A 21,981-nucleotide genomic window follows, 5' to 3' on the forward strand; every position below is an offset into this window, starting at 1 on the left:
GACGTATATACCATTATACAAGCTGGAGATGGACCGGGTAAATCGCCATCCCATAATGATAAAATTTCTACTCTACGATGATCGCCCAACGGCGCGCGGAGACTGGGGTGAGTTTTAGCGTGTAACGTTACCGTCTTCGATACTAACTGCTATTATCAACATTTGACCCACATTAGATGATTGGTATAACGCTGCCCACGGAATTATAAACGCCCCCTCGCCCATCCGGTCAACATCAGATGACGTGTAGTAACTTCTAGAAGTACGTCTAGTTGGAATTTTTTATATCGCGCTGATTGCCATCAAACTGTATTTCATCATCAATATAATGCATTTGGGGCTATATATCACGTTCTGGAGAAAGCTGCAGAAAGAGATGTAAACATACTTATACATTAGACCATACTTTACTATGAATATGTGAATGAAAAAGTTTAACGTTGCTACACAATGAACAATACATATAGGACTTTGAATGGGCCCTAATAATGGCAATGTAGCAATAGAATTTAAAAAGTTATAGCCCTGCAAAGAAGGGGACTTTCTCCATGTTAAATAGAGCCGGCAACCTACGGTTGGTAATGAATTTAACCCATGGCAGCCAAAGTGTTAACTACCGGTAACTTTAATAACGGTACATCTGCCGTACAACAGTGCCAGTGCAGTTAAATTACTTTTTTTGTTCAGTTCAATGCAGTTCAACTGCCAGTGCAGTGCAATAACTAAATAATACAAAATAATAATTTGTTTAAAATAAATCAGAATAAAACGAATGTAATCTCTTTGAAAGAGATCTCCTTTAAGGGTTCATGCTTCTCCCCATCTCTGGCTGACATCACCATTGTGATGCATAATGGTTCGGCGCTTTGTGTTTTCCTCAAGTGAGGGATTCTCTTGTCGGGTCAGCAGCGTTTTGTACTTGCTGAAGCTTCTCTCTGTATAATAATTTTTTAAGTTTAAATATTGTTCTTTTTTAAGTTTAAATATCAACATTATCTGGCCATCCTCAGTAAATACTATCAAACTCCTCTGACCTCATCTGCACACACACACACTATAAAAACAAACTGGATATTTGGACTAACGTTTGGCTACTTGAGAGAGAGAGAGACGCAAGTCTGACTATTACGGAGCGAGCACTGCGTTCTGAGAGAGAGAAAGAAAGAGACTCATTTACTGCGTTCCGTTGTCCCGGAATGGATTTGGTAGCTGTCATTTCATCACTCCATGCAGTAGACCGTGCAGTGTCACCGTTTTAGAGTCGTAGTGAAGATTGATTTATATGAAAACCGATTTATGTATAATTTAAGCAAATTCCACACCATTCCGCGATCATTCAGAATTCTGTGAAATCCTCCGCGATTCTGCGATCGTGGATTCCATAGGGCCCTACTTTACACCTGTATCACTGTACATTATAATGAAACACAAGATACTTGTGCCCTAATGATGACGATAAATTAACGCTCAATTAACTACCGAATACAGTCGTATACATTCAAAACATTCTTGGTAAATGTATATATTCCCCAGTTAGACATGGACATTTCCAGTGGTTATTCTGATAAAACTAGATTAGTTAATGTAGGTATAAAATGCTTAGCACTCAAATCTACCATAGAATTCATTAATTGATGTCCTGTTTTCTATCTTCATTCAGAAACACTTCGTGTGAAGTGTCGTCGTAAACTCAAATCTAGGTTGAAGACGAGGTTCCAGTGTTTGTTTGAGGGAATCGCTAAAGAAGGAAACCCAACCCTTCTGAATCAGATGTACGCAGAGCTCGACATCTCAAGGGGAGGGAGTGGAGAGGTCAACACTGAACATGAGGTCACACAGATCCAAGCAGCATCCAGGAAACCAGTGAGACCAGAAACGCTGATTAAAAGTAAAGACATCTTTACAGCCTTATCTGGACAGGATAAAGCAAACAGAACAGTGATGACAAAGGGAGTGGCTGGCATTGGTAAAACAGTCTTAACACAGAAGGTCACTCTGGACTGGGCTGAAGGAAAAGCCCACCAGCATGTACACTTCATGTTTCCATTCACGTTCAGAGAGCTGAACCCACTGAAGGGGAAACAATACAGCTTGGTGGAACTTCTTCATCACTTCTCCTTGGAAACCAAACAAGCAGGAATCTGCAGCTACGATGAATTCACAGTTGCGTTCATCTTTGATGGTCTGGATGAGTGTCGACTTCCTCTAGACTTCCACCACAATGAGGTCTGGACTGATGTCACAAAGCCAACCTCAGTGGATGTGCTGCTGACAAACCTAATCAAGGGTCATCTGCTTCCCTCTGCTCTCATCTGGATAACTTCCCGACCTGCAGCAGCCAATCAGGTTCCTCCGGAGTGTGTTGACGTGGTAACAGAGGTACGGGGGTTCACTGACCCACAGAAGGAGGAGTACTTCAGGAAGAGATTCAGAGATGATGAGAAGCTGGCCAGCAAAATCATCTCGCACATCAAGACATCAAGGAGCCTCCACATCATGTGCCACATCCCAGTCTTCTGTTGGATCACTGCTACAGTTCTGGAGAACATACTGAGAACAGATGAGAGAAGAGAGCTGCCAAAGACCCTGACTGAGATGTACGTCCACTTCCTGGTGTTTAAGTCCATACAGGGGAATAAGAAGTACCATGGGAGAGTTGAGACAGATCCACACTGGAATGAAGAGAGCACTCCGACTCAGATCATTCTGTCTCTGGGAAAACTGGCTTTTGAACAGCTGGAGAAAGGCCACATGATCTTCTATGAAGCAGACCTGACAGAGTGTGGCATTGATGTCAGAGCAGCCTCGGTGTACTCAGGAGTGTTCACAAAGATCTTCAGAGAAGAGAGTGGGCTGCACCAGGAGAAGGTGTTCAGCTTTGTCCATCTGAGCATTCAGCAGTTTCTAGCTGCTCTTCATGTCTTTCTCTCATTCATGAACAGTGGTGTCAATCTACTGTCTGAACCAGAGTCAACCTCCTGGTGGTCGAAGCTGGTAAAACACACATCTGCTGTGGACAAGGCCTTGGGGGAGAGGGAGAATGGACACCTGGACCTGTTCCTCCGCTTCCTGCTGGGTCTCTCACTGGAGACCAATGAGCTGAATGACCACTCTCTGGTGAAAGAGATCCAACAATACCTGAGCTCAGGAAGGCTCTCCACTGAAGAACTCTCCCCTGCTCAGTGGTCAGCTCTGGTCTTTGTGTTGCTCACATCAGAAGAGGAGCTGGATGTGTTTGAGCTGAAGAAATACTCTGCTTCAGAGAAGGCTCTTCTGAGGCTGCTGCCAGTGGTCAACGCCTCTAATATATCTCTGTGGGTACATTTATATGTTAATACATTGTATTCTCTTAATGCTTTTTATTATTATTATTATTATTATTATTATTATTATTATTATTATTATTATTATTATTATTATTATTATTAAGAAATAATACACCACTTTTCAACAATTAATTCTATCTATTTCATATCCAGACTTGGTGACTGTAACCTCTCAGAGAGATGCTGTGAAGCTCTGGCCTCAGTTCTCAGCTCCAAGTCCTCCAGCCTGAGAGAGCTGGACCTGAGTAACAACGACCTGCAGGATCCAGGAGTGAAGCTGCTCTCTGCTGGACTGGGGCGTCCACACTGTAGACTGCAGACTCTCAGGTTAGTGTTCCTGGACCAGTTCAACAGACGACCATTTAAAAACATATTTAAAAAACATCAGATTAAAAAGAAATATGTACATCTTTTAAAAACATCTTTTATTACAGTGCACAAACACACACATCAGCTTTTCTGTAAGCGTTATTTAAGAATGTGTGAAGACTGTCTGTATTACACACAGAGGGAACTGTCTGACCACTTTCAAACTAAGTACAGAATAAAAAATACTTCCAAATAAACTTTCATGATCATGAATATGGAGGCTACATGTCAAAAGGGCAATACGTTTTGTTAATGTAATCTACTTGCACAGATGTGTGTTATATAGCCTAGTGTTGTCACGATACTGGAATTTCGACTTCGATACGATACCTTGAAAAGTATCGATATTTTCGATACAAAAAAAAAATATATATATATATATTTTTTTTTTTAACAAATTTGGCTTTTGTTGCTGGTTGATTCTCCTCAGCTTCTCTCTGGTACTATAAGAGAAGATAAATATAACACTTTTAAAACCCTTTGTTTATCTTTAGATCAGACATTTAAAAATAACTAAATTATCTAATCTAAATCAAACCCCTCTTAAAAACAAAAACCTGCTTAACCTAGCCATCTATAAAACATCATGCTAAAACTGTGAAACAAACTCCCCTAAAGAAAAATACATAGCAAACATGACTCAGTTATGCAATAGTGCTGCTGCTTTTGATTTGGTTAAAACAACTACAACAATTTTCATGACGGCGAGAGAGAGAAAGAGGATTGCTGCTACTTAAACACTTCATGGAAATGGGGTAACGTTATGTCGAGTTCATATGTGTACTAGTGTAGTTAGTATGAACTCGACTTAACGTTACTCCGTTTCCATGAAGTAATTATAAAGGTGGCCAGCTAGCTAGCATAAGCTAACGTTAGCTAATAGTTGTATCGTTGGCACTGCTCTGTAACAACGCTTGCAAATGGGCATCGTGGCATCTTTAGCTTTTCCCGAAACGGGGTAACGTTATGTCGAGTTCATACGTGTACTAGTGTAGTTAGTATGAACTCGACTTAACGTTACTCCGTTTCCATGAAGTAATTATAAAGGTGGCCAGCTAGCTAGCATAAGCTAACGTTAGCTAATAGCTATCGTTGGCACTGCTCTGTAACAACGCTTTAGCTTTTCCTTCGTCGTTTACTTCAAACCCGAAGTACTTCCAAACAGCACTTCTGCTGTTTTCTTTATCCACAAGCACAAGTTGCGGAGGCTCTGCATTTGCCATCTTCAGCTAAAATGTTTGTTTACAAACTGAAGACGGCTCTGTGAGGGGGAGGGCTGGAGGAGGCGGAGGGGCAAGCGTGCTCTGAACAGCGTGTCAACAACTTGCGGTAGAACACTGCGAGCAAGCCAGCTGGTATCGATACTGCAGAAAGTATCGGTATTCCGGGAAGTATCGAAACCGTTTTAAATATTCAGTATCGATATGTATCGATATTTCGATATTTTTGACAACACTAATATAGCCTAGTACTATTCTTACTGGATTAAACATACATTTAAACAATTCATCACACACAGAACTATGTGTTGGGGATAAGGGTTCCGCACGGACCATATTGTTTGTTTATGTTCCTGTCGGGCAAACTAGCTCAACGTCAACAGTGTTGGCGTTGAGTTGATGTTTAATACATGTTTAGCCTTGTCTATCCTATATTATCCTTCGGCACTACACTTTCATGATTATGATGTAACGGAACGTAGGCCAATCTCGCTAATGTTATTCGACCAAAATCAATTGGCAACATATCACCGTACTACTAGCTAGCTGGCTAACGTCAAAACGTTACGTTATTTATACTTGACATTGGCTATTTATGGGTGGAATATTCCGATTCTAGCTCACTAGATCAATCACATTAAACTTTCTTTTTGTATAGCTTACTAGATATGTAGCTAACGAAGCTGTAGCTAACGTTACTTTCCGGGAAAACCACTTGGTGAAGGGCTAATGCTAATTAGCCTAGTTAACACATTAGCTCTCTGTCTCTGTGGAGTGCCACGAAAGGGAGTGATTGAAGTCTTGGTTAGAATGGTCACTGTCAACTCACAAGGCGCATACTGAGTGTAGAAACTAGCGAATGTACAGAGAAAGGGATGTTCGGGGATGGGGGGAGGAGGTCGCACCAGAAGAATTATTTGCACTCGCACAAATGCTCCCAATTATATTTTGAGGTCGCACAGATTAAATTTCGGGAGCATATGTGCCCAAAACGGTTGCAATTTCGAGCCCTGATATGTGTGTATATATGTGAGTGTGTATAATATATATATATATATATATTAAACTAAATAAGACTTGTGCACATCTGGTTGGACCCCGACTGGAGGTGCAGGTCAGCGCAAGAGAGATATATAAACTAAAAGGAGAATACCTTCAAGGGAAAGAAGGGACCGCACACTCCACAGGACTGGTTTTTGCTTTTTTATTGTTGCACAACGCGTTTCGCTATCGCTTCCTCAGGTGCTGCTCAGGCACCTGAGGAAGCGATAGCGAAACGCGTTGTGCAACAATAAAAAAGAAAAACCAGTCCTGTGGAGTGTGCGGTCCCTTCTTTCCCTTGAAGGTATTCTCCTTTTAGTTTATATATATATATATATATATATATATATATATATATATATATATATATGTGTGGGTAGGCTGTCAGGCCACTGCCAGTGGTCAAAGCCTCTAATATATCTCTGTGGGTACATTTATATCTTAATACATTGTATTCTCTTAATGCTTTTTATTTGTATTTTATTTTATTATTTTTTAAACAAACACATATACAAACATGACAACATAAAATTAGATATACAAGCATTAATTAACAGTGCACATCAATGAAATCACCATTTAGATAAATGTCTTATACAAGATATACACCTAATACCTGCTATCTAATACCCTACATACATATGCTCCTGCTCGCTACCCCCCCCCCCCCCCCGGACCCCCCATTGGATAAACTATCCATTATCATCCGCTCCTAACCAGGCATTACCATTATATGCTAGCTTTTATTCTCTCCACCACTTCTAACCACATTGTCATTTTGGATTCATTGAGACCCAAAATTCTTGCTGTAGATATTTCTAGATAAATCACATCGAGATATGTAAGAATCAAGACCTTCCGGCACATTTTTTCCGGTTGAAACTGTAATGGGAATTATTAAAGAGACAAACGATGAGCCGTTTACATTAATCATTCTGAGTCATTATTTATAATAATAAGGTTTATTCAATAAAGAAAGTTCATGACAGCGTGGCCACGCTGCCAGGCCAGTCACCCGCCAGAGACAGACATGTTTACCCACTAGCGTCTGACAGGGGACTGACCCAGAGGCTTGGTCAGACATACAATTGAATACATGAAATGACGTAGAAGAAAACAAAATGGCTGGTTAGAGAAATTAATAATACGACTATGTTATGGCTAAGCCTGGAAGGAAAACAGCGCTCCATCTTACAGTTCCCATGACCTTGGGTTATGGCTCTATGGCTGGTAGAAACAGCAACTTCGTTATGACTGAGAAAATGATAGAGTAATCTTAAAGAGACATACACACATTAACCAGTAAATCTGGTCGGACTGAAACTCAAGCTGTATGACATGATAAAACAACACAGATCCATAATGACATGATAATATTTCCACGACAGTTCCCTCCTCTTGATAATTATTAATCACAATCATTATCATTTCATAAAGACAACAAAAAATATTATCATTCAAACACAGATTATAATAACCCAGCAAAAACTATTTTTATTATCTAAAAAACAGTCACTAGAGGGAGAACGAAATCCACGATCAATGAATGATGACGGATGACAGGTAAACAGGTTGTCTCCAGCAAAACCCCTGTCTCGATGGTCGGGATTTCACAACACAGTGTCCCGGCTCTGGGCGCTCATGGCCATACTTCACCCACCACCAAGCTGAAAAATTGAAATCACAAAAGAAAAAACAGGGCAGTACCTTGCAAGATAGACTGCGCTCACGAAATATAACACTGGGTGCATTACTAAAAGACAAAAAACATTCTCACAAAACTCATAGCGAAAACAGAATACACGTGACTGCATTCTCACAGAGGCCGGGAGATAGCCAAAACAAAACAAAACTACAATTTGCAAACAAACACCTCCATTCTTTAACAAAGTTCAGTACATTGTTACTCAATATTTCCGAGATAATGTAATGTGATGTGGGTCAGACTTGCCTCTTAATCAGTTGTTGAATCTCAGGCAGGTCCCCCCTCTCCTCGCACCAAACACCCCCGGGCCGACCCAGTCCGATGGTTCCCTCGTCGTTGCCGATGGTTCTGTTCTCTCGCACTGCCCCTGGTTCGTTTTCACAACTGAAAACTGAAAACAGGCTAACTGTCTTGATGTAGAGGATAACATTTTGCTGCTTTGTCTGGACCCTGACCTCGATGCCCTTCATTGTGTGAGGCCTCCCCTACGTCAACCACCTGGACAGTTAGGATTGAACTGTCTCTTAGTTCTTTATCTTCGACCAATGATTCGGCCAGTGCTTGTTGATGAATCGCAGTTAGGATTGAACTGTCTCTTAGTTCTTTATCTTCGACCAATGATTCGGCCAGTGCTGGCCCAGCTGTGGTCAGCTGTTGGGCAGTGTCTGATGTAGCTCATAGCTGCGTCGTCGTGTCCAGCTGCAGGCCAGAGCAGTAGGCCAGCTGCAGGCTAGAGTAGTAGGCCCGCTGCAGGCTAGAGTAGTAGGCCAGCTGCAGGCTAGAGCAGGCTGATAGGTATATGCTTCTCCGGGAACAGCTTCCTCTCACTGAGGCAGTGGTCAGTAGGGCCCGGCGGTCACTTGTTTGGCACAGAGACGGAGGACCCCCCCCTGAGAAACTACAAAGGAGAGGGGTATACATAGGTGTACGTGGGAGAAAAAAGACAAAAGAGAGATATGAGTGGCTGGCTGTAATCTCCCTTTCTCTCCCTTTTTTTTTATCACAATTGCATGTTCAAATATGCACATGAGGCCCAATCTACTTAAATATGCACTAATTTGCATATAATTCCAGGACAGAAATCTGAACCTTGGATAAAGCCCTTTTTCAAAATTATAGCTCGACATATTAGAGCCAAAGGGGATTTTGGATATCTCTTTTTATCACTCCATAAATACACTCCATTCAGTCATTGTTATGGCAAAATTCCATACTACGCTAAATCAGATATGAATAGAACTGGACAAACCAAACAAACAAAAAATAAAAGACAAAAAATAAAAACCCACTCGCGCTGGCAGTGTGCTAAACATCCTGCCTCTGAACCACTCCTTCTATCGCCCTTTGCTAAGGCCAACACATTTCGATCACCGTGTGTATTGAGCCCTACTGTACTTGTCCTGGCTGAAGAAATCTGATTCTGACTCCCCACTCTAAATCTACATGATTTTAATATTGACTGGTTGAGTGGTGCTGCAAAGCACCTCAAAGAAGTCAGTGGTAAACCTCAGTCTTTCCCAGTTCATTACTGAGCCCACCAGACCAAACCTTAAAAATTACTCTAGGTCTAGCCTTATTGATTTGATTGTTTTTTCCCTTTTCAATAAATATGACAGGATCTCAGCTTGTGGGGTTTTCTACCTAGGCATAAGTGACCATTGCCCCACAGTTTTAAGGAGGAATTTTAAATCTTTTATTAACCTGTTCCACCCCACGGGGACGGTACCGACCCCTTTTTGACATTATTATCATATATTAATATTTTTATGAGTGATGCAATAAATTAAAGTTTTTAAAATCAAACGTTTTCAAGTATTATTATCACTACTATGTCACAAATACATGTAGAATGTAAAACGTTAGGTTGGCAATAGTTTAGCAATAGGTTAAAAGTGAGTTTATATCATTTTAAGTTTTTATTTTTCACTCGCGTTTTTTACCCGGAAGCGGAAATGGAAATGTTGAACCATGGGAATTGTAGTTTTTTTGTGGCCATTTTGAAGAGCGACTCGCCAGCTATCTGCCAGAGTCGGAATTTCTCCAAACTACACTTCCTGTGGTCCGCTATGGCGTTTCAAAGTTCAGCGTTCTGAATGAATCATATCAATAATTGTTATGATTCGCGATAATAAGCTACAAAAGGTAACGTTTTTGACAAATATTGAAACGCAGTCAGTTTCTCCACACTATTGTAATCATGTAGGAATAATTAGATCTGAAATTAGTTACACAATGGTTACACTGTGGGAGAAATAAAAAAGTACAGTCGATTACATTAAATATCTGTATATGTTATTATGCATGCCTGGTGATACTATATCCAAATTGAACTTGGCCATTTGAAAGATACTATATGTATATATATTAAGGCTGTCAAATATATCGCGGTAATATCGCGTTAACTCCCGATTCTATTAATGTCACACATTTTTTTAACTCAAGATTAACTAAAAAAAAATTTTTTTTTTTTTTTTTTTTTTTTACTAGACTTCACTCGGGTGTATTATTGATGCTCTCATTGATACTATGTTTGTTTCTGAAGTGTGTGTGTGTGTGTGTGTGTGTGTGTGTGTGTGTGTGAGTGATATATAGAGAGAGAGGGGGGTGAGAGAGATGAGGAAGGGGCAAAAGAGAAAAAGAGCTGGGAGAGTGTGTGTGTGAGGGAGAGAGGGGGGTGTGTGATTAATCAGCCCTTGTGTGTGTGAATGTAACAAGTTCCTAACGTTTTCTTTCCCCTATTATTTCATGCACACTTTATTCATTGTTTTAAATTATTATTTTCTTTTAAGTTATTTTGTGCATCACTCTGTTTTGAATTTGATGCAAATTTGCAATGCATGAGGGTCATCCTTTTGTGTTAAATGGCTGCACAAAGCAAGCATTTGTTGACTCGCATGTTGATAAGAGTATTAAAACTTGGAACTTGAAAAAGATCTGTTTAAGGTTAAAAAAAAATGCAATTAATTTGCGATTAATCGCGAGTTAACTATGGACAATCATGCGATTAATCGAGTTAAATATTTTAATCGTTTGACAGCACTAATATATATATAAATGTGCGAATTGGCTATAATAAGGTAATGTATAAGCATATATTCTATATTCTATAATAATATTTCAAATTGCATTGGTCCGGATGGGAGAATTCAGTACTGTATATACAAAACCTTCAATTGTATCATCTTCCCTTTATTAATTTCCTTAGATCTTTTGTACACATGATCTCAAGATGGTACTGAATGAGCTCAGTGGCAGTTTTTTAAGTTTGGTCATTATTATCATGGTTTTATTCACTGTCAAAGATGAAAAGAAAAATCATAATTCATATTTTCCTTTGTTTCATCAGAATTTAAGCAAGCCTAGTAATAGACACAATATTTCTGACACTGAGAATACATTCATTGAGGTCCATAGATGTTCCTAGATACCAAGAATATGCAAATAGCCCTTGTAGAAGTGGAGCAATATTCCATTTACCTAGGTATACATTTTATGCAGATTTCACCTGGGGTGAAACAGGTTAACGAATCATTTTTTAGATGACCTTGTTCTTTCCGATACTTATTGTAACACTGAAATTGATGTTCATTCCCCTGGACTCCTTTGTAAATACATTTAATTTACTAGTTGACAAACATACTCCTTCTAAAAAAATCTGCATTAAAGATAGAGTAATACCCTGGTTTTAAATGGAGGGGCAAGACAACATCACCCCGAGGATTGGCTGAAATCACTATTATGGCTGCCTACAAGGAAAATAAAACGGATCCCATAACAAATGTGACTCATGGTCCATAATGACAAGGATACTGGGATGCAACCATAGTTGACAACAATATTGTTTTGACTGGCTATTGTGTGCTTCTCATCAAGAAAATCTCGCATATCCACCGGCATGTCCTCCAATGGTAAGCTAAACACAGGCCCTAGTCTGAGGCCAGCTATTGCCCTCCTGCATGTCATGAGTGACAAAAGTATGATGGATGTAAGAAATGAGAAATAAAACAGGTGACCTTTGTAACCCGCACAGTCAGTGTGGCTGAGTACCCCATCCCACTAAGACTACAAGTCACGTTATTGCTGAACAGATTACTTATATTTTGAACCTCTCCATCTCATCAGGTAGATTTCCTCTAGTATGGAAATCTGCACGGGTGATTCCTTTACATAAGGGAGGTGATAAGGATAACTTAGATAATTATCGTCCTATCCCCAGGCTACCTTGCTTAGCTAAATTCCGGAAACACTAGTAAGTAAACAACTCTCTCAAAAATCTGGTTTTAGAGCCAAACTTAGTACAACATCTGCCATCACTTTGGTCACAAATGACATTATTTCAGCATTAGATAAGAAGAAACATTGTGCTGCCCTCTTTGTTGACTTGTATAAGGGCCAACTTGTCTTGACAAAAATAATAAAACTATAAGCCCTTGAGGAGGCTGTTACCGGCTAAAACTATAGTTGACGCGTCTGTGGCCACTGTTGTATACCGTCTGGTGAAAGGAATGAATGTCCACAAGGTCCGTTCCACTAATAGCAAATGCCAACGATACCTTCAAAAGAACTAACAAACACTATACACTACAAACAAAACGATAACCTGGTTGTATGTTTGTCTGGGCGCACGTCCTCTGTGGGTGCACTGACAGTGTGCACCTCCTTTGTGTGCACATCCCATTTCTGTTGAGGGGACTTTATTTTAGGCAGCTGGCTGATGTCATAAATGACAGCAAAAAGTATTGAAGGATTAAGACATCTAGCCTATACATGGATTAAAGAAGGCAGCGCCGTATTCCTGTTTCAGAAGAAATGTGAATAAGAGAGCATGTCTTCACTATACAAAGGGAAAAGCAACTTCTGGGAACTCTTGGCCTTAATGCAAACTAGCTCTCCATTGGTCTGACGTGTCTAGGGAATGCCATGCCAAAAACCTTTGACCCGTGTAAATGCAAAACACAGTACATATTATGTTAGGTAAGGGCTGAGGTCATTGTGAACTTTGGAACTTTGAACTAAATAATTGTCTTTCTATATGTAATTAATCGATTTACTTGGCTAACCTTTCAATCAGGTTCATTCCTATTTTACTAGGTCAGCTGATGATGGACAGATTCTGTCCCCACGTCCAAAATCAAATGCTTTAAAAAACTCTCGTTTATCGTGCCATCAATCATTGGAATAACTGCCCACTGAACATAAGTAAATTGAATAGTAAAGTGTGTCTTTCAAATACCACCTGAGAATGCACTACTTAAATATGTGTGCACAATATTCTGATGTCTACAATGTTTACAGTTTTTAGATTATCATTGTGATTGTCATAATCTCACGTTATTTATAAACCAAATATACATCGAAATAAACTCTTCCCCCCCCCCCCCCCTATGATTCTAACAACCCCAGAATCATAAATCATATTTGGTTTCTTAATAGGCCCCCTCCTCTTGCTCCCATCAGCTGTCTCAAATGACCACTGTATAGCAAACGGACCTTCTATCCATGATTGAATGAGTTTGAGCAAAATGAAACTGGACACATGCCCTCTGTCTGGCTCCCTGTCATTCTCGAAGACACTATGACGTCACACGACCGCCGCCATCTTGGTATTGGGGAAACAAAAACGGATTTCTACCACCAAATGTATGCATCGAGCTCCGTCTTTATTACCTATTTTATCACATTCCTGTTAATTTCATAACCCTTTCATATAATTTGTTTTGAAAATATTGAGGCCAACATGGCATATCACTATTTCGAAAGCCCTACTGGTGATTCTAAGTGCATGTCCCCCCCCCCCCCAAGCTGACAGAAAGTTAAAAAAGACAGGAAATTGACTTCGAGAATAACACAGCAGCTAATACACACACTTGGTCTGCTCCCCTCATGAACTTCCCATAACGTGTCTCGATATATCTATTTGATTAGATCCAGCACTGAATGCATTTAGTGATTATCACGACAGCCGCTTTGTATTTCCTTGTAAACGATAACGAACCAGAGCCGCGAGCCAGCTCTGTAACGGAGATAGGACCCCGGAGTGACGTCACACGAATGCGACTGCTCAGTGGAAATGCGTTGGAAACCCTGTTGGTAAAAGCAATGACGCCTGCCGCGGACGTTAAGTTGATAAAGTTCCTATAATAACTTTACGAAACGTGTGAAGACATTTTGATCGTTTTCATTTTTGGTTCATGTTATTAGATTAGGCAATTATTGTATACACATGAAGCCCTAGACAGACTATTTGTTTAGTTAAATAGTTGTCATTCTATATTCTTAAAGAAACATTCCCATCAGGCCTCTCGCGGAACCCCTGGCAGATCTCCGCTGTACTAGAGTACTCGTGGAGGACAACGCCGTGTTCTTAGACTTTTATTTTGCGCGAACCACTCGTCTCGTCCGGTTCTGTGTTTTTGAACCAATGATACGCTAATGATAAAACAAATGTTGCCATTGTTGGTAAACAACTAACTTTAGGTTCGATTTAACGTTAGCTCCTAACGTTAGATGCAACTACTACAGGCAATCAACGATGAAAACACCAAGGAAGCGGCACCCCGTATATCCCAGAACAGTAGCCCTGTGGTGTGTAGGCAATCTACCTGTTATAATAAATTGATTCATGTTTAACTTGTCCCCGTGTCAGTCCTTTGATCAGTGCCCACCCGTTTATTGTAAACAATGATGCATGCAATTGTTTTAACGTTATTCTGTGTCGTAACCCCGCTATACGTTGTATTCATTTTGTTAACTATTTAGCCAATGTTGTTACCAACTGAACGAACACCACCAAACGTTACTGATCTCTAATCCTCATTTAGCAGCCCAATTTCTCCGGCAGTAGCAAGTAAAACAACATACGTTACACTACCCATTAGGGGTGGACGGTATAAACGGTATACGGTATAAACGGTATTAATTTGCTCTACGGTATGGATTTTGACTATACCGTTTAACCGGTAGAGCAGCTCTAAAATAGCAATGACGTCATGTAACCACAGCGCGACTATTTCAATCGCATTTGCCCCTAAAAATAGATAGAATTAGTCATAGATAATAGATATGTGCAAACTGGAAAAAGTTATTTAGGAGGCTTCGCGCAGTGGGCGTGTCAACACGCAATTGTCATTTCATAATAAACACATATCACCGCGGCGCACAGCAAGTTTCAATTTCAGTTCCTGGCATTTTTAACCAGTGGAGAAAGGTAAGATATTTCCCTATCGTTTTTCTTATATGAATTATTCTACGTTAATAAAACATACCTGGTGATCAACTACAGTTTGCTGTAAACATTAGATATGTGTGTAGTGTTATGATAACGACGGCAGCAGCGGGAGCCGGGAGGAAGGCGTGCAGCAGTGGATTTGCGAATAGCATGCAGCTGCAGAGCCGCAGAGCCAGTGGCTCTTTCAGGTCTGGTCACAGGCCCGTCAAACAGCGCCCCCCCACCCTTGCGCAGTCTCTAAGCATTTTGTGTGTCAATTTGTTGACACATGTGTCAATTTGTTGACACATGTGTCAATTTGTTGACACAATTGTCAATTCTTAAAGCTGAGGATGAGTGGCACCTTTGTCTCAATTCTTATTCAATTCAATTCGCTCTGCAGCTACATATGCTTCTAGCAAAATCCAGCCCCGCTGTTTGCAATGGGAGCAGGAGTCTCGACTCGGGACTTATTTTATTTGGAATATAATGACTTTATACGCAAAAGTAGCCTAGTTTTAAGTTAAAATATTATAAATCTACATGCCTTGAGGATGTCATTCTTTATATAGCCTGCCTATCAGGCAAAAAAAATTATTCGAACAGAAACACTGATACCGTGATATATACCGTTACCGTCTATGCTTCAAATTATACCGTGATATACATTTTAGACCATACCGTCCACCCCTACTACCCATAACGCTACTCGGTTAAAAGTGAACACCACTATTGAGAAATGTAGTTAAACTATACGTGGCTGGCGTTGCTTTAGGCAAGCTCAAAATCATTGCATTAATTTCAAACCTTGCGGCAATTAATCGATTTATTTATTGTATGATAGCGCACATAAGTCCTTTTAGACCCAGTGTCATCTCTATAAACTCTCACTATAGACCGCTCTCTATAGACTCACTATGTTTGCCACATGTATTCCCACTGTACTGTATTTGTGCTGTATAACGACAACACATTCGACACTTAAGTATGGATAAGTTCTATGTATTGATCACAGACACAAGTGTCAATCTATGTAAATATTGATGAGTATTTTGGTGGCTGGTACAATGTGATGATGAGCAAAAAACAGTCCAGCTCTACTGCCAATAACAAGATACTAACTGACGTAAATTCACCCATGGCAATGTCAACACATACAAACGATGCAGATAAAATAGCGAATTGTTTATCCCCTATCACAGCGTGCGTGCATGTAAACATGTGTGTGTGTGTGCCTACACAGACAGAGGAAAAGATTTCTATGTAATACCCATATTTGTGCCTTTATGGCTGCTTTTTTTTTTTTTTATGTTGATTCAAAGCAGGGTATATATTGAAATGTATTTAAATCGCAGTCTCAAAGGTATACCTAACCCTTATATAAGAAAGGTTGAGATCCAAGGCAGCTCTACAGTTTTTTAAAACGCCCTTAATAAGTGGCTTACATTATTTAGAAAAATCTTTTAAAAGTCCAACATGTTTCGGCCTACATGGCCTTCTTCAGGGTTCACCTAACCCTATACACTTTATGATCACTTTGGAGCTACTAATACAAATTGGAGATGGTTATAGGACAGAGACTTGTATGGTTCCAATGAGCCAACCCTTTACATACCGTGCGTGCATGTGAGTGTGCGCTATACATTGCCTGCCATTATCCTGTCCCGAGCCTCAGGTCGATGTCTCCCCGCCGTGCGTCCAGTCAATGCGCTGAGGGCCCGTCCCGTCCTGCACCTCCGCACGCTCTTCAGCGTACACCCTCATCCAGCCTCATGTGTGGCCGCTGCGGCGGGTGGCTCTCCTCGCACCGGAGTTGATGGTCGCCGGCGAGACCAGCGGATAGGAGACGGGACGGCCGGTGACGCACACGGAAAAACACAGAGCCCAAAATCCCAATAGGAGAAGAGAAAAAACACAAAGTGTTAGCATCCTCCCCATATCTAATCCTACAGACTGCTCCCTGCCTTTCAACTAAACAAAAATGGAATTAACCCTCAGAGCACTGCCTCCCCTGTCCATGACCCCATGAGAAAGTACCCTTATACCCTAGTTCTAAAGATAATCAACCCCTGTGGAACATACTGACTCTTTACGGCAGGATCACCTATTCACAGCGTTCCAAAGGGCCCTTTAAAACCCCAAAACAAATCCTCTCTCAGGATCACCCTTAAACACAGCTATCTCCCTCTACTAACAGCCCTCATTTACAATCCCACAGCGCAGTCCAATTCCTGCCCCTATGTGAAAAAGCCAAATACAGAGCCTGCAGAGCGAAACTAGCGCTATATATAATTTTGAAGCCCAAAAAAACCCCACCCCTCTTCTTCGGGATGCAGACTTGAACTCAACATATTTTATTATACTTGTGGTAGGCCCCCGCACCCCGTCTATAAGGCACGAGCCTAATCCCTGCCTAATACATTCGGGACGTACCAAGAGTTAAGAGATTTGATAGTTGCTGGGTCACTTCTTTCTAGAATATCTTAACTGGTGGGCAGTCCCAGTACATGTGCATAAATGTACCCTCGTCCCCATTTGTACATAAGGAGCATTTGGAGTCTTGTTTAAGACCCATTCTGTTCAGTCTTATAGGAGTCAAGTATGTCCTATGAATATAGTTAAGATTGATTTGTTGATGGTCCGGGTTCCTTGATGCAAGTCGAACATTTGCCCAGGCTTCTTGCCAATCAAAATCTTCTTCTAGGTCTGGTATATCCCTCCTCCAGACTGATTCTAAGTGGAGGGTTTCATACGAGGACGTTAGTAATTGATGATAAAAATCTGATACAAAACCTCTCGATGTCTCTTTCATAGAAGAATTTGTGGTATCTGTGGTGTACAATTGGTATCCTTAATGGAACACCGTGAGCTTTCAAACATAACAATAACTGTGCGTAAAAATAATATGTGGAACCGGTGAGATTACATTTTTTGTGTATTTCCTCATAACTACAAAAGCCCTGTTTGTTGAAAACATCTCCTAATGTGTGTATGCCCTGCTTTTCTCATCTAGGGAATCTTATAGGTCGTTTTCCAATCAGGAGTGCATTGTTATTGAATAAGGGAGTATGATTATGCCATTTATGTGAGTTAGAATATTATTTTTTTTGTGTTTCACGCCATATCCGGATCGCATGAGAAATAATGGGGCCAAATTTCAGTTCGCATTGCTTAATTGATAATTTTGTGTATACTATGCTTTTTATTATAATTATATATTGAGAAATAATATACCACTTTTCAATATAATTAATTGTATCTCTATTGCATATCCAGACTTGGTGACTGTAGCCTCTCAGAGAGATGCTGTGAAGCTCTGGCCTCAGTTCTCAGCTCCAAGTCCTCCAGCCTGAGAGAGCTGGACCTGAGTAACAACGACCTGCAGGATTCAGGAGTGAAGCTGCTCTCTGCTGGACTGGGGAGTCCACACTGTAGACTGCAGACTCTCAGGTCAGTTTAAACGGTTTTATTCCATGTTGATCTTATATGATTATATTATATGGAAGATTTATGCTGTTCTCTCTGGTCTGTGTTCTTCCTCGGTCATATTCAAGTCAAGTCAAGAGTTTTATTTGTCACGGCATACAAGTATACAGTGAAATGCGGGGGGTCTTGCTCGCAACGATTGTGCAATAATACAATAATAAGAATCCAATAGGATGAGAATGCGACATTTGTGCAATAATACAAGTAATAAGAATAAAGACATATCAGGTATATGTACATGAGTTTTACAAAAGCATGGTAAGGGCTTGTGTCCACCAGGGACGTTTTATGAGTTGTCAGCTCCTTTCTGTCATTCATTTCTATGCTGGAGAAGCGACAGGCGCGCTCCTCTTCCCAGCGCCGCGCCTCGCGTTTTATGAGCTCTCGGCGGCAGCGTTTTTTGGCGGAGCGCTCCCAGCGCCTAAAGTTGAAACTAGTTCAACTTTTGGAAAGGAGCGCGCTCATCTAGGTAACTTCTTTTCCCCCAACCAATCAACATCGAGCAGGTGGGCGGAGCCGCGGCAGGCGCAAGCTCAAGCAGATTGAGGTCTAAGTTCGACGCCGCCATCTACATCAAATTATTTCGCCATCGGCTGCGTTTATCATTCCAAATAAAGACATAAGAAATGGCTGAGAGGCTGATTGTTGCGGTGTCGGACAATCATGTCATCTATGACATAGGGCTGGGCGATATGGCAAAAAATCATATCGTGATAACGATATGATAATGTTATCATATAACTCGATATCGATAATTATTGAAATTGTTATAAGTAAATAATTTTTTATTTTTTTTTAAACAACATATTTATGTTTATTTTGCAGCAATTCTTTGTCGTTGCCGCCATCTTTAGTGTTACATCCCCTCACACTCCAGTTCTCAGGCTGCAGCTGGTTTAAAAGCTAAAGTAAACCGGCTTCTCTGCTGGCTGTGGCTCCAGGGGAGTTGAACAGTTCTGGCTCTGCTAGTTTCTTTTCTATCTTTTGGCGCTTTTTTGGTGGACAAACCACCGCACATGTGCACCGTGACTCGTGACTGGAGTCTAGCTCTGCTAGCACACATAGCCTACTGTGTACAGACTGTATTCAAACTGTATTTTAAATTAGAAAGCAAACAAAATAAATGGACAAGAGAAAAATAAATCTCAATTTGGTCAGTATTGTCATTTGGACAAGCAAAGCCATTACTTTAAGTTGCAGGCAAGAAAGACAAGTCTGTCCACTGTCTCTGGTTTTAAAACGGCCCTGTTGCAGGCCACAAAAAAATAAAAATAAATATGTATTCTAATAAATTATTTAAAATTAGTTATTGTGTCCTAAACATTTATTTATTTAACATGTTCTGTACATATTTCAAATAAGATTGCTTTTTACTCAGTGTTCTTTCACTTGTTTTATATATTCCAATAAATTATTTTAAATTACGGGTCTGTTTTTACTTGTTACTTGCCTGTAAGGCTGAGCCCGAACCCTGTTTTTAGGGTTCGAACGTTCGCCAGGGTTTATCGAACGAACGTTCGAACGTTCGTTTTTTGTAAAATCTTTAATAAAAAAATTTGTATTACATTTTTTTTTATATATAATTTTTTTTTTTTTTTTTGTATTATAGATCCTATGGAGGGCGGCATTGCATAATCTATTGGTGAAAAAACATGTTGTTTACAGTGGTGGCTGTTCATGTAAACATGTAATTAAACAAAGCACTCAGAAGAAAATAAACAAGCTACTGAGTACTGCATCAAAGTAAGGGGCTAGTTAAACAAAGGCATTCGTTTTGTGGCATTAACGTTATATAGTTAGTGTTACACGTTCAATAACAGGTATTCACTCTTGGTCGACGGGAAGGAGAGAGGCGCGCGCCTCGGCTCCTTCCACCGTCTACCTCGGAACGGGGGACGGCAGAGAGACAGAGAGACAGAGAGACACCGGCGCGGGGGTCCCGCCGGGCTCCCAACACGCCTGCCGCCTCGGCCAGAGTTGTTTCCAACGCAACCACCTCCCGCCATGAAGCTCGCGCTCCGTGGCCGAAAAAGGCTGGTATTCATTAATGATCCTTCCGCAGGTTCACCTATGGAAACCTTGTTACGACTTTTACTTCCTCGGCGGGGAGCTAACGCTACGTTAATGCTTCTCGCAAGCAGATCAATGGTGGCATTGCCAGAAGTAAAAAAAATAATAAACGCTTGCCGATTGGTGGTAACAGCAGAGGCGGGTGCAAGCGGTGTGACGTAATTGGCAGAATCCCCTGTCATTCAATCAAAATTGTTCTATTGCATTGGTTGAGACTAGAGCTCTGGTTGAGTATCCAGCAACAGCCCGGCAGAGACCATACTGGTTGAGCCGAGCGACTCGGGGGACGCGCCGCTTCACATCGCCTCACCGTCGTTGCGCCTGCTTTATTTTTTTTCACCGAACGTTCGAACCCATTAATTAAAGTCCGAATGTCAGCTTAACGAACGAACGTTCGAACGTTCAAACGTTCAGGCTCAGCCTTACTTGCCTGCTGGCATGCAGTGGAACAGTTCAACAATACAAAATGTATTGCCACACTGCATTTTACCCTTTTATTTTTTAATATGAACAAAACTATGCACAAAATAAATAAGTTTAGATATTTTATTTGATTATCATCATCACTAGATGTATTAGGTAGGGATGTGTGTAGCAGCTGGTTTGCTAAGAAGCAGGGCACCTTTCATCCAAGTAGCTCATCTCTTGCTTGACTCTGTCTGCTTCTGATGTTAGAATCCATGCCTCAAGTCAAATCCTCCTCACATCTTGTCAGTTGCAATTCAAGTGTATTGTATGTAAATCACGACCTTGATGAGCCAAGCTAAGACAGACCAACCTCAGCAAAATCCAAGAGATTACCACGTACTTATACACCTGCATATAACCCATACAACTCTGTATGATACATGTACAATAATGCTGTATTTACTCTTACCATATACCGTAATTCCTCTAATAGTGACCCGGGCTTGTATTTGTTTCAACTGTAGCGGGTACCAGGCTTTTATTAGGAGGAGGCATGTATAAGAGAGAGGCCTATATTTCAAATGTTCAAACGGATCATAATGAATAAATCAACATTTTGTGTCAGTTTGAACCCAGTAAAATGTACTGGGTTCATTTATTGAAACAGTAGGTAGAACAGTAGGTAGCAACGTTAGCTCTCATAACGTTAGCCAGTTAGCAGCTCCGGGAACAGTAGGTAGCAACGTTAGCTCTCATAACGTTAGCCAGTTAGCAGCTCCGGGAACAGTAGGTAGCAACGTTAGCTCTCATAACGTTAGCCAGTTAGCAGCTCCGGGAACAGTAGGTAGCAACGTTAGCTCTCATAACGTTAGCCAGTTAGAGCTCCGGGAACAGTAGGTAGCAACGTTAGCTCTCATAACGTTAGCCAGTTAGCAGCTCCGGGAACAGTAGGTAGCAACGTTAGTTCTCATAACGTTAGCCAGTTAGCAGCTCCGGGAACAGTAGGTAGCAACGTTAGTTCTCATAACGTTAGCCAGTTAGCAGCTCCGGGAACAGTAGGTAGCAACGTTAGCTCTCATAACGTTTCCACTCGGAAAGTAGTGTCTCCATCTCCTCGCTCACTTTTTTGTCCCTCCTCCAGTTATGCAT

The 21,981-nt window shown here is 40.8% G+C and overlaps 1 protein-coding gene across 1 annotated transcript in view; it reads left to right on the top strand.

Moving 5' to 3' along the window:
- The window catches only part of LOC311229090 (uncharacterized protein), a 111,418-nt gene that overhangs the window by 44,520 nt on the left and 44,917 nt on the right, over nt 1-21,981 (top strand). Inside the window, exons 4-6 of the mRNA XM_084315099.1 lie at nt 1,661-3,314; nt 3,480-3,653; nt 18,145-18,318. Of these exons, the coding sequence (XP_084171225.1) occupies nt 1,661-3,314; nt 3,480-3,653; nt 18,145-18,318 (2,002 nt within the window). The remainder of the gene's footprint in view (nt 1-1,660; nt 3,315-3,479; nt 3,654-18,144; nt 18,319-21,981) is intronic.

The sequence above is a fragment of the Notolepis coatsorum genome (assembly GCF_963971535.1).
Source record: "Notolepis coatsorum genome assembly, chromosome: 5".
Classification (NCBI taxonomy): domain Eukaryota; kingdom Metazoa; phylum Chordata; class Actinopteri; order Aulopiformes; family Paralepididae; genus Notolepis; species Notolepis coatsorum.